Source organism: Capsicum annuum, chromosome 11 (assembly GCF_002878395.1).
Source record: "Capsicum annuum cultivar UCD-10X-F1 chromosome 11, UCD10Xv1.1, whole genome shotgun sequence".
In the NCBI taxonomy this organism is placed as follows: domain Eukaryota; kingdom Viridiplantae; phylum Streptophyta; class Magnoliopsida; order Solanales; family Solanaceae; genus Capsicum; species Capsicum annuum.
Window position 1 is genome coordinate 8,538,672 of NC_061121.1, and position 12,050 is coordinate 8,550,721.

Below are 12,050 nucleotides of genomic sequence, written 5' to 3' on the forward strand. Positions count from 1 at the left end.
GTGCTTATTCTTGTCATTCAAAAATTGGTTCTTGATAGTTTCTTTTACTTTGAAATATGTCACTTTTATTCCTTGAGCATATATTAATTGCTTTATCTTTTCTTTGTATGCGAAAAATTTCTCGAGTCCAAATGGACTCCTCTCTTCTCGCATTTTGTAATGGGTAAATGAGGCTCACCTCTTCGAGTCAAGTTCGAAGTTTAAACCCAAGGTCCACTACATGGCCTGCGGGTGCTAGAAGATAGGCGAAGAAGGAAAATGAGTCAAAACTCATTGATGAGGTCACTAAGAGACTTGAAAAGTCTCAATTTTTATTATTATCTTCTTTTTATTTATTTATTTAGTCAATTATTTATTCATTCATTTCGGCCTCGAAGCCAAAGTTGTATTTAATACAGGTGGAGCAAGACTCTAGCCAAAGTCTCGAAAAATAGTTTAGGAAAGGTGAAATGGGTTGGAAGCCCAAGTAGACTAGGACATGGCTCGTTGATTTGGGCCCAATGGCCTAAATCCTTTACTTTCTCCTCCCTTCCCCTTTTATGTGTTTATTTGTTTATTAATTTTATTTAGACTTAGTTAAAATCCCTACTAAGTCGCCTAAATCTATTTTACACGTTTTTTTTTAAATCAAATCACTATTTCAACTAATTAATCTCTTTAGAAGTTAATCAAAAGATGTTTTCAAACAGTCTGGATAACCGCAAGTTAGCGGACGTTTTAGGTGCCTAACACCTTCCTAAAACATTAATAAGAACCGCTTACTCAGAATCCCTTAACTTAAACGATTTTTCTGTTTTGAATCGTCTAAGTACATTTAAAAGTTTCTTAATTCCTTTTCAAAATTAAGTGGTGACTCTTTCAAAAGTAAAAAATTTCTCCGCAAAACAAGTATAAATTTAAGGTCAACCTTATTTGTATATCAAATGACCCCTTATTTTTGGGAACATCATATAGAATTTTTTTAGGGGCAATCACTTGGGTTGTTTGTCCCTTTTTTTTGGGGTGGGGGGGGGGGGGATTTCTCACTCGGTGCCCAGTACTCTTATTGGAGCCTATTAAATTTGGATTCACACCAAGAAGTTCCGTATTGTAGGTAATACACTTCCTAACAAATGCGAATCCGTATCCAAGGTACTCTGACTCGAGACCTCTAATTAATGATAAATAAGTACTTACCACTCCAGCGCAATCCTTTGGTCTGTTTGTCTAGAATACAAATGGTCAACTTCATTAACCTAAAATCTGAATAGTATTAAACTCCAATTTCACCTTAATTATTGCGTTCATATGTATTACCTTATTAGGATTCATTCAATACTTATTAGGATTCATTCAATACTTATTAGGATAGGCTCTATAAAAAGATCTAAAATTTACATATATACACAAGGTAAAGTTACTTTATTACATTAAATCCTAATTTGGTAAAGCAATTACACAAATCCCAAACTAATTACATAAATCTCTTTTTTTTTTTTTGTATTTTCTCTCTCTTAAATATTATACATCTAAATCCACATTATTTTTTTCCGATATTTGCTCCCAAGTGTTCCCATTATCCAGCCGTACTTTCCTTCATTTTTGAATCCCATAAATCACCGCAAAATACAAGTAACCTCTAATTAGAAGTTACCAATTTGCAAGTGTTTAAGCTTTAATTGATTTTTCTGATTTAATTCATTATTTTTTTAAATTTTTTTTTCAACTTTACCAATTCAGAAGTTTTTCCTTTTTTTTTGTTTGGTTGCATGTTGATTTTGTACGAAATTACCATATTGTGCAATCATATTCAAGTTTAGTAGTTCAATTTTTTTTATTTTTTTCATATACTACAAGTTTGATCTTTGATTTTCTTGTTTTGTACTTTGATTTAACACTACTGTTAAATCAATATCGTGTAAAATTGGTAATGGATTATCCTCCTAACTTTAGTTTACGAATTACTCAGTTAGATGCATTATAAAAAGATATTCTCGTTGGATTTGTTCCTGGTACACTTGATTACGAGGATATTGATTTCGCAGAGAATCGTTCAAAGCATCGAAATGACTCCGTTACAATGAAGAAATTGAAGGAAGTTGTCACTTCTAGATCGAAGAAGTCAGGTTCAAAAGCGGCAAGTAAAAAGAAGTTTGATGATTCCGATCGTACACGTCTTTCGAAGTTATTGATTATAAGTTGATAGATAAGTTGACATATATATTATATGACATTATACATTTTGAAAGTTTATATTGTAAAGTATAAGCTATAATATATAAGATATTATACATTAGTTATTTTGTCCCACTAATGTAGAATATAGGTATTCTAAAATATATTTAAATATGTTATACATTGACAGTTCTGAAAATCCAAACAGTTATAAAGTATTAATATTGTATAAGGTGACATTATACATTCAGACAAGATTATAAGTCATACATATTTTAAGGTGAAAATCTGTATTATGACATTATACATTATAGCAGTTTATTTCTTAAATATATAAGAGTCCGTTTGGATAGGCAAATAGTCACCTGTGTGTTTGGCATGATGGTGTACCTGATCTGGCAAGAAAGGAACAACATCAGATTCCAAAAATGCACCACTGGCCCAGATAGACTTTGAAAGGAAGTGGCATAACACATACACATCAAGGGCAAGAAGGTCAGCACATGGCAAGAAGTAATACAAAAGTTGCAGTACTACCCTTAGGCTTTAATTTCTCTAGTGATGTGTATAGTAATATGAAAGTTAGATTATTAGTGAAGTGAGAGGTCAACATTCACGAGCTTTGTAATGACAAATTTTTTGGAGAAATAGAAAATCTATTGCCCCAAAAAAAAATCTAATCAAATCAGTTTTTAATCCCTTTTTAGCTTTTCTAGGTGTTTGGTAAAATTAAAAAGTGACTAAAAAAAGCTAAAAACTGATTAAAAAAAGCAAAAAGTGAGAAGCTGAGTACTCCTAGCTTTTTACTTTTCAGATTAAAATTCTTTTAGATTTGACCAAAATATTTACTCTTTTACCCTTATATTTTCCTCCAATTCCAACAATATCTTGAACTTGTAGCCCTTAAATATATAGTTTTTCTTTCTTTTTCTCTTGGTTGCTTCTCTCTGTCTCTTTCCTCAAATCTCTTCTTTATATTTCTCCTTTATTTTCAGAGAATCCATCATTATATCGGAGGTTTATATTTTAACATAGCCAAATTGTTACAAGCTTGCAATATAACAATATAATACTATTTTTATATAAAAACATGTCCTAAGTTTTTTATTTTTCATATTTAAAAATTAAAAATTAAATTATATTTATAAATTGATCTCAGATAATCACTTTACGCTATAAGTGCATTTAAATAGAAATATTTTTGAATTATTAGAATTAAAAATTATAACTAATTCACCGTACTTACGTTGTTAACAACTTTAAGAATATTTAACAAAAAAGTGCTTAGCATCACTTGTTAATCAAACACATCAATAACTTTTTTTAAGTTTCAACACTTCTATCCAAACATTTATCTACTTAATTTTAAGCACTTACTTTAAACTTTTAATCACTTAAGCTAAAAACCTATTTTTATTATCCTATTCAAACGGGCTCTAATTTACCCTCAATATATGTCTAACTATTATTTAATTAGGGTCTGATTTTAATTTTGAGATGTATAAGATACCTTCATACATGTGTAACTGTTGTTTATTTAGGGTCTGATATAAATTGTTAGATGTATAAGTAACCCTCATACATGTGCAATTGTTGTTTAATTAGGGTCTGAATTAAATTGTTAGATGTATAAGTTACCCTCGTACAGGTGTAACTGTTGTTTATTTAGGGTCTGATATAAATTGCTAGATGTATAAGCTACCCTCATACATGTGTAACTGTTGTGTAATTAGGGTCTGATTTTACTATACATTACTGAAGTTTATGTTTAAATTTATAAGTTACCCTCATACAGGTCTAAATGTTGTGTAATATTTTGAATGTATAAGTGACCCTCATACAATGTGTAACTGTTGGGTAATTAGGGTATGATTTTTTTTTAGGGCATGAAAATACTGCATTGACAAAGTCCCTGCTCGCTCATTGCATATGGGGATAAGAAGTGTTGATTGAATCAGCTGGAAAGGATGCAATTAAAGAATTTGATGATATTGGGCATAGTAAAGCTGCCAAGAACTTTCTCTTCAAGTACCAGATTGGATATCTTCAAGGCTATAAAATCCAAAATGATGATAATTTGTTGACTGATTCCTTCAAAGAATCAATAAAGGCCAAAGAAATGGAAGCTTTTGTGGTCAAAGAAGATCCCAAACCAAAGTATCTGACTTTTGTTGAGTACTTTGTGCCTCTCTTGGCTGCTGCATTCTTTCTGTATTATCGATATTTCATTGGAGCTCTCCACCTTTGAACTCCCAGAACAAAGGGATTAATCATATGATTTTCATTAGTAATTTATTTGTTTGTGTTTTTATAGAAGTTCAATGGTGACAAATTGAGAAGATAAGCTACCATGAATGTACTTACTACCAGAGGCGAACCCAGGATTTGAAGTCTGTGGGTGCACCGGTGTTGTCAATGGAGCGCATAAGCCTCGAAGTAAGACTCAAAATATGTTGAGCGGCGAACCCAGGATTTGAAATCTGTGGGTGCATCGGTGTTGTCAGTGGCGCGCATAAGCCTCGAAACAAGACTCAAAATATGTTGAGCGCTCGCCTCACTTAATGTGCAACTTAGGTTCTAATTTCTAATACATACTTTTCCTTTTCAGTCAATGAGACTTTCTTAAGAGACAGACAATTTCACTTTATCAAAAGAAAGAATATTCATATATTTATCACTCATGCTTATATTATTAGTCTTGCACTAACATATGTTTATATTTTTTTCTCTTTATGCTGCTTTATTTGTACTTTGTGCTTAAACACAATAGATCGTGATGCTTTTTTACACTTGTTGCTTTTGATAATACTGTGGTGCACAATATTATCTTAAGACATTAGAAAAACTTTCAGTGTCGATTAAGAAATATTATCATATTCAATTGGTCGTCAAAGACATAAACAATACTGAAAAAATAAATTTATAGAACAAGTATGAGTTCTAAGCTAATAACTTTTCTTTCTTATAATATGAGGTTTATTTTTAAGATCTTTGGATAATCATTTATAGTAGCTCAATGGTCAAGGGGGATTCACTTCATAGGATGGTTGTAGGTTCAAATCCCCATTCCAACATTTTGATATTATAAATTTAGTAATAGAAAAAATTGTGCTACCAGGGATCGATCCCTTGGTCACATGGACGGAAGCATTGGCTTCAACTAGCGCATCAAGGTGCACTAGCGTTCAACTTAATGTAATAGTAAGCCTTTAATCTGAAGATTGAAAATAAAAGAGAAAATGTTGCACGTCGCATGGACAAATGTGATGTCTTTAGCCAGCGTGGCAAGGTGTACTAGCATTCATTTGTGGGTGCACTATTAAATATATCTCAATTTCTGGAGGTATATACACAAATATACGTATAATTTTTTTCGACGTTAACGGGTGCACGTGCACCCCACTAATAGCTGTGGGTCCGCCTATGCTTACTGCTAGTTTTTCTACTTGCTAACTACTAAAGAAACAATAAATAAGTCAATCTGTGTGCTTAATTTGTTTGGACATGACCAATGTGCAGAATTGCCGAAATAGAAGAATGGTAAGACAAATTTAAACCCAAAAATAATTAAAGACAGCAATACAATAATATACATGATTTAGCAAGTCAAATAGACAAAATCATCTCTTTCATTTCTGTATACAACATCATGCTCCATGTAATCCCACAAAGTGGAGCCTGAGGAGGGTAGAGTGGTACGCAGACCTTACCCTATCTTAAAAGTAGAGAGACTGTTTTCGATAGAATATCATAATGCGACAGAATTTTATATCGACTAATGGCAACCTAACTGAGATGCCAGGAAAGAGGTCAATGTATTACTACAAAGTATGTTATAGAGATAATAGCATCAGCTCTACATCACCTAAACAATATTACATGTAATTTACACCTTCCCTCTATAAGGTAATACCAAAGCTAATTGCACTAGGCCCCTTCTCTGACCATCGACAGTACAAGCTTATCAATTACAGGGATAAATGTTCATCCATGTATGGACTGCCACTAAAACTGCAGCAGGGAAAAAAATAATTCAAGCACTAACTAACAAATGAAACTCTGTTATCTGTCAGAAATTCAATATAAAATTGCTCTAAAGCTGAACCAAATACAAAAGATACACTATACAAGGCCACAACAACAACAACAATATACCCAATATTTCCACAAAGTGGGGTTTGGGAAGGATAAAGTGTACGCAGTCCATACCACTACTATAGGTGAAGTAGAGAGGTTTCCGATAGACGCTAGACTCAGGACAGATAACAAATATAACAAACAGAAAATCTAAAAGCAAACAACAAGGGATATCACAGCATTAGATAGTACTTACAATCTTACAAGTAGGGTTCGGTCTGATTTTTTAATATAGGTTCGGTTTATCGATTTTCGGATTGAAAAAAATGGCATCCGTAACCAAACCAAAATAAATTTGGTTTGGTTTGATTTTTACAAATTCGGTTCTTATTTCGAATTTTTATTTCGGTTTGAAATATTAAAGTAGTTAGCCTCTCTTTTTCATAACTGAGCATTTAAAATTGATGGATTTTTTTAGAAAAATATTTTTTTCAAACCTGTTTTTCATTTCCAAATATAAATAACTATAAATAACTCAACATGGATGAAACAAAATGAAAATAAGCTTAACATAATACATAACGTCATTAATCATTACATATAATACAACCTTGCATAAATAGTCCATAAAACAGTCCAAAGTCACCAAAATAGTCCATAAAATATTTGAGTCACTAAAACAATCCATAAACAGCCTGCGGCGTATGCGAATTTGCTGTTAAATGTTAATTGTGAATGTGAATTGCTAAATATTATATATATATATATATAATATAATATAATATATATAATATATATACATATATAATAATATATATATATATATTATTTATTTATTTATTTATAAAATTTCGATTTTTCAGTTTAACCGATTTTTTTTAAAAAACCAAAAATCTAACCGAAAAAATGAAATTTTAAAATTTAAAACCGAATTCGATCCAAAAAACCGAAAAACCAAAATCAACATTAAATTCGGTTTGATTTTTTGATTTTAACCAAAATATGCCCACCCCTACTTACAAGAGAAAATTGAAGGAAAGGTGTCTTTTAAGTCTTGAATGAAGGATTGGTGACATTGACCAACAGATAGGGTCAAACATTATTAGTAAACAAGATCAAGTTAATTGTGGACTTGATTAATATTTTCAAAACTTGCTAATCTTTTCAAAAATACAAATCAACCCAACCCACACCCTCTTCAATACAAATCAACCACTCTCTCCTCTCTCTCGACAGCTTCTCTCAACTCTCTCCCAACCACAGTTCTGCAAAATTTCTCCCTTCAACCCCCGACGACTTCTACCTCCGACAATAAATAGTTGGGCTTCGAGTTCCCCTCTTCAATTCGATCAACCTGTCTCTCATCCCTCTCTCGACAGCTTCTCTCAACTCTCTCCCAACCAACTATTCTGCAAATTTCTCATTTCAATCCTCGACGACTTCAACATCCGACTATAAATAGTTGGGCTTCGAGTTCCTTTTCGACTTCAATCGACGTGACAGCTTTGCTCTCCGGCCACAACAACTTCGAGTTCTTCATCGGTCCTTTTCTTCTTTCACAGTTAAAAATTTATGGCCTTTTTAGTTTTGAAGAAAACAAGGAACTTGACCCAACTTCTCTTATAGTATTGGTTAACAATTTCAATATTTATTGCACTAATTTGAAATACGGTCTGAATAAAACCCTAATTTATGATATTTCTTCTCTTCTCTTTTTGAAGTAAATTATGATACTTTGTTGTTTGTTGCATTTTTTTGAAGTTTGATTTTTTATTTTTTGTGTTTATAAAAATAAAAGGACAATTTGATTTGATTTGTTTTGTTCTTGGTAAAAATGGTGAAATTGTTGTTTTTTGTTTAACAAAATCATGCTATTGTTTCCTTCGACAGATTACCCATCTAGTGCAATTTATTAACCATCTGATGCAACAGATTTATCATATGATGCAATAGATCAACTATCTGATGCAACAGATTAATAATCTGATAAAACAGATTAAATATCATATGATGCAACAGATTGAGCATCGGATAAAAAATCTGATGCAACTAATTAACTATATGGTGCAATGGAAGAACCATCAGATTAATGATCCAATGCAACAGATAAACCTCTTGTTGGATAAAATCCTACCAACTCTTTCTACAGGAAAAGTCCAAGACTTGATTTTTTCAACTGATCATTCATCTACCGCGATAGACGACCTTATGTTGGAAGAAATCTAAGCAATATTGACCATTTATAACTGTTCCAATAGATCACTCATGTGTTGCAACAGATGTGTGACCTATTGCACAGACCATTCATTTTTCTCAATAGATGAGTGATATATTTTGTATTGTTGCAACAGATTACTCAGTCATTGCTACGGATTATTTAACTGTTCCAACAGATCACTCATATATTGCAACAGATGATGTCACAACAATTGTGTGATGACCATTCATCTGTCTTAAAAGATGAGTGATATATTTTGTATTATTGCAACGGATTACTCATCCGCTGCAACAGTTTGGTTATATGCTGCATAGATATACTACCTGGTGCAACAGATCGGTGATCTGTTACAACTGTTATTTTACTATTTTGCTTGTTTGATTTACTGTTACCCTTTTTTAATGATGCATTAATCAACAATAATATATTATTTTATGTTTCTGTTAATTTTAGATAATACGGTTCCCAAAAGAACAGAAACCGAATCAAGTCCAAGTAAAAGAATAAGTGAAGCAGATAGGCTACATCCCCACTCTATGAGCTTGCTTTACAAACGTTATCTCAATCCAGAGCAGAATATGATAAACACGGGGAGGAGAAAAGTTTCAAAAGAGATGATGCAGATGCTAATAGCCCTTCCACCAAAAAGCTGGTCAAAGCCTTCAGCATTGATCGTTATCTTATGAGAATGCAATACGATGGTGCTGCAAATTTAACGGGTGATTTCGTGGTTAAGTCAGCCATGGGAAAATCTTTCGACGCCTTTAGAAAAATACTTCGAGAACAAAAATTGGATGCTTATTTTAGGGACAACTGCTTTGGGAGATATCTTGATTTATCGGAGGACAACAATGCTCGTTTCCAAATGAAAATGATATATGAACTTCTCAAGTGTAGGTTTATGTATGAAAACAAAGATAAGATGGATGAGGTGTGGATAAATTACTGTGGCATGCCTGTTTGTTTTAGTTGGAAAGAGTTTGCCATAGTTACTGAACTAAAATGTTATCCTCCTTCTCAAGTTATACCTATTCTAACCTAAAAAAAGCACCCCGCACACCCAAAAAAGGCAAAGGAAAGTCGTGTGATCATGATGACCTGGTGTCCATTGTTGGTCCAAGATTCAAAAATAAAAATTTGATAGAAGCATTGAAAGGTAAAGGACTTTCAAAGAAGCACAAACAGTCATTGTTCTTGGTTTGATTTGTACATAATATTCTTTGGGGAAGAGACGTTAACAACAACATAAGCCTCAGTTTAATAAAGCTCTCCGAGGATCTTGAGGCGTTTAACAACTATCCATGGGGGTATGAAAGCTTCAAAATGACTGTCAAATATTTGTTGACTCCATTAGCACCAAAGACAATCAACTTATATGGCTTCCCATGGGTTTTCATGGGAAATGTTTCTTTCTTCTATTATGATATCATTCATTTTTTTTGCTTAATAATGGTTTTCATTTATTGGCGTTATTTTATAGGCTTGGGCGTTTGAAACCATTTCTTATTTGAGACAATAAGTGAACTACTAGGAAGAAGTTTCTTGTCCAAGAATCTTGAGATGGTTGTCGGCCAAAACTGATTAAAATGCAAAATTTCTTGATCTCTTCAACCCCCCGAAGGATGCAGTAAGTTTAATTATAATTAATTTTTATTTTAATTAATATTTTTTTTGAATGATCTAATCATCATTCTAATATATGTAATGATTTATGTTAGAATATGCATCCGTTACTAGTTTCGACCAATCGAAAGTTGACGATGCAATTTTTTCTTACTTTATGGTCTGTGTAAACTTTATCGGACCCTAAGGTCATCGACGGATAAAAATGGAATTGTTTGGAGCAGCAACCATTACAAGAAAAACAATTTTGGAGGGTGGGCTTGTTGTTGTTGATGGAATTATTGGTGGTGGTAGTGGTGCTGCTGTTGGTGCTAATGATGCTCCTCTTATAGTATTTAAAGCAAACCATTATAAGTATGATCAAACTGGTTATACAGATTTTGCCTCTCCCAGCGAATGTTCTGCATGCAAATGTCAAGACTGCAGGGCGAAACATAATGTAGTGATTAATTCTATTAATGCATTAACTGCTTCTGTAAAGGAATTGACATCTAAGAGGGGTCTCATTCCATCAAAGAAAATTTTATTTCCATCTGATCCAATAGAGATTAGGGCTAAAAGAAGAAGGAGAGTGATTTTCAGGGCATTATCAGGTATCCAAAAAAGCAAAATTACAACTCCTCTGTCTATTTATTGCACTGAGCAACGTACAATGTCTAAAGGAGAGAAGCACGACCTGAAGAAGGTGAATATATTATATGTCTTCCAACCGACAAAACAAATAGACACATATCTTTTTCAACAGATGACACATCTACTGAAAGTTATCAAACAGATATATACATCTGTTGCAACAGTTGACTAACTTGTTGCACCAGATACTTTATTTGGTGCAACATATGTCTCTTCTATTTTAGCAAATCAAACAGCTCTTCGTACCATTTTTATTTGTACCAACAGACGACCTATCTGCTGCAACAGATGATTCATATGTTGCAACGGATGGTTCATCCATTGGAAATTATCACACAGGGTTTTCCTCGTGTAGAAATTTGTCCCAACAGTTGATTCATTATTGCAATATAAATATAATGTGTTTGGGACAATTTAAAATGGGAGAAAGACCTGTTTGATTTGCTAGAAGAGATGAGTTATCCTTTTTCATTTTGTTGTATCTCCGTGATTAGCATTGACCAATTCTGGCTTTGCAGGTGGATGTAGAAGAAGTTAATGCTGAACAACATTGACAATATGCTACTCTTTTTATGAAAATACAGAGAACAGAAATCACAGAAATCGTACGCAAGCGACAATAAAGATCCATGACGAGCAAAGCCGAATTCCATAGCACTGGATGAAGAACAACTAATCCATACTGAGTAGATCTTTATAGATTGAGCCTGTCAAAGCAATCCTTAGCAGTATACTTAAATTGTTGTTGATGTATTTGTTAAGATCTGTACCCATAACAATTTGTTTACGTTTCATTTATTCGTTGACTTATTTCAGCTAATTTATGAAGGCTTCGATTTATTTTATTTTGTCTATGAATTTTATTTATTCCTTATATTTGAAATTATTAATTGAAAAGGAATACTAGATTCAAAATTGCAACAGATAATGTATCTTTTGCAACAGACGACACATCGATTGGAAAAATCAAACGGATTTAGACATATGTTGCAACAGGTAGGTAATCTGTTGGAATTTATCAAACAGGTCTTCCCACTGTTACAACAGATGGACTTTAGATAAAAACATTGAGATAATACAACAAATGACACATCTATTGGAAAAAAAACAGATTTAGACATATGTTTCAACAGATGGACTTTATCTGTTGCAACAGACGACACATCTATTGGAATATCAAACAGATTTATACATATGTTGCAACAGGTAGGTTATCTGTTAGAATTTTTCAAACAGGTCTTCTCACTGTTGCAACAGATGGACTTCAGATAAAAACATCGAGATAATGGAACAGATGACCAACCTGTTGCAACAGATAAACTATATGTCAGAACAGGTAGGATAA

At 32.7% G+C, this 12,050-nt stretch overlaps 1 protein-coding gene across 1 annotated transcript; it reads left to right on the top strand.

Moving 5' to 3' along the window:
* The first annotated feature begins 2,059 nt into the window (after positions 1-2,059).
* On the top strand, positions 2,060-4,402 carry LOC124888771 (cytochrome b5-like). Its single transcript, XM_047400060.1, has 2 exons — positions 2,060-2,147; positions 4,098-4,402. The coding sequence occupies exons 1-2, from the start codon at positions 2,060-2,062 to the stop codon at positions 4,400-4,402; spliced, it is 393 nt and encodes a 130-aa protein (XP_047256016.1).
* The last annotated feature ends 7,648 nt before the right edge of the window (positions 4,403-12,050 follow it).

Coding starts and splice junctions, on each gene's coding strand:
- LOC124888771 (XM_047400060.1), top strand. CDS start 2,060: ATGAAGAAATTGAAGGAAGTTGTCACTTCTAGATCGAAGAAGTCAGGT. Junction 2,148..4,097: donor GAAGTTTGATGATTCCGATC/GTACACGTCTTT, acceptor GGGGATAAGAAG/TGTTGATTGAATCAGCTGGA.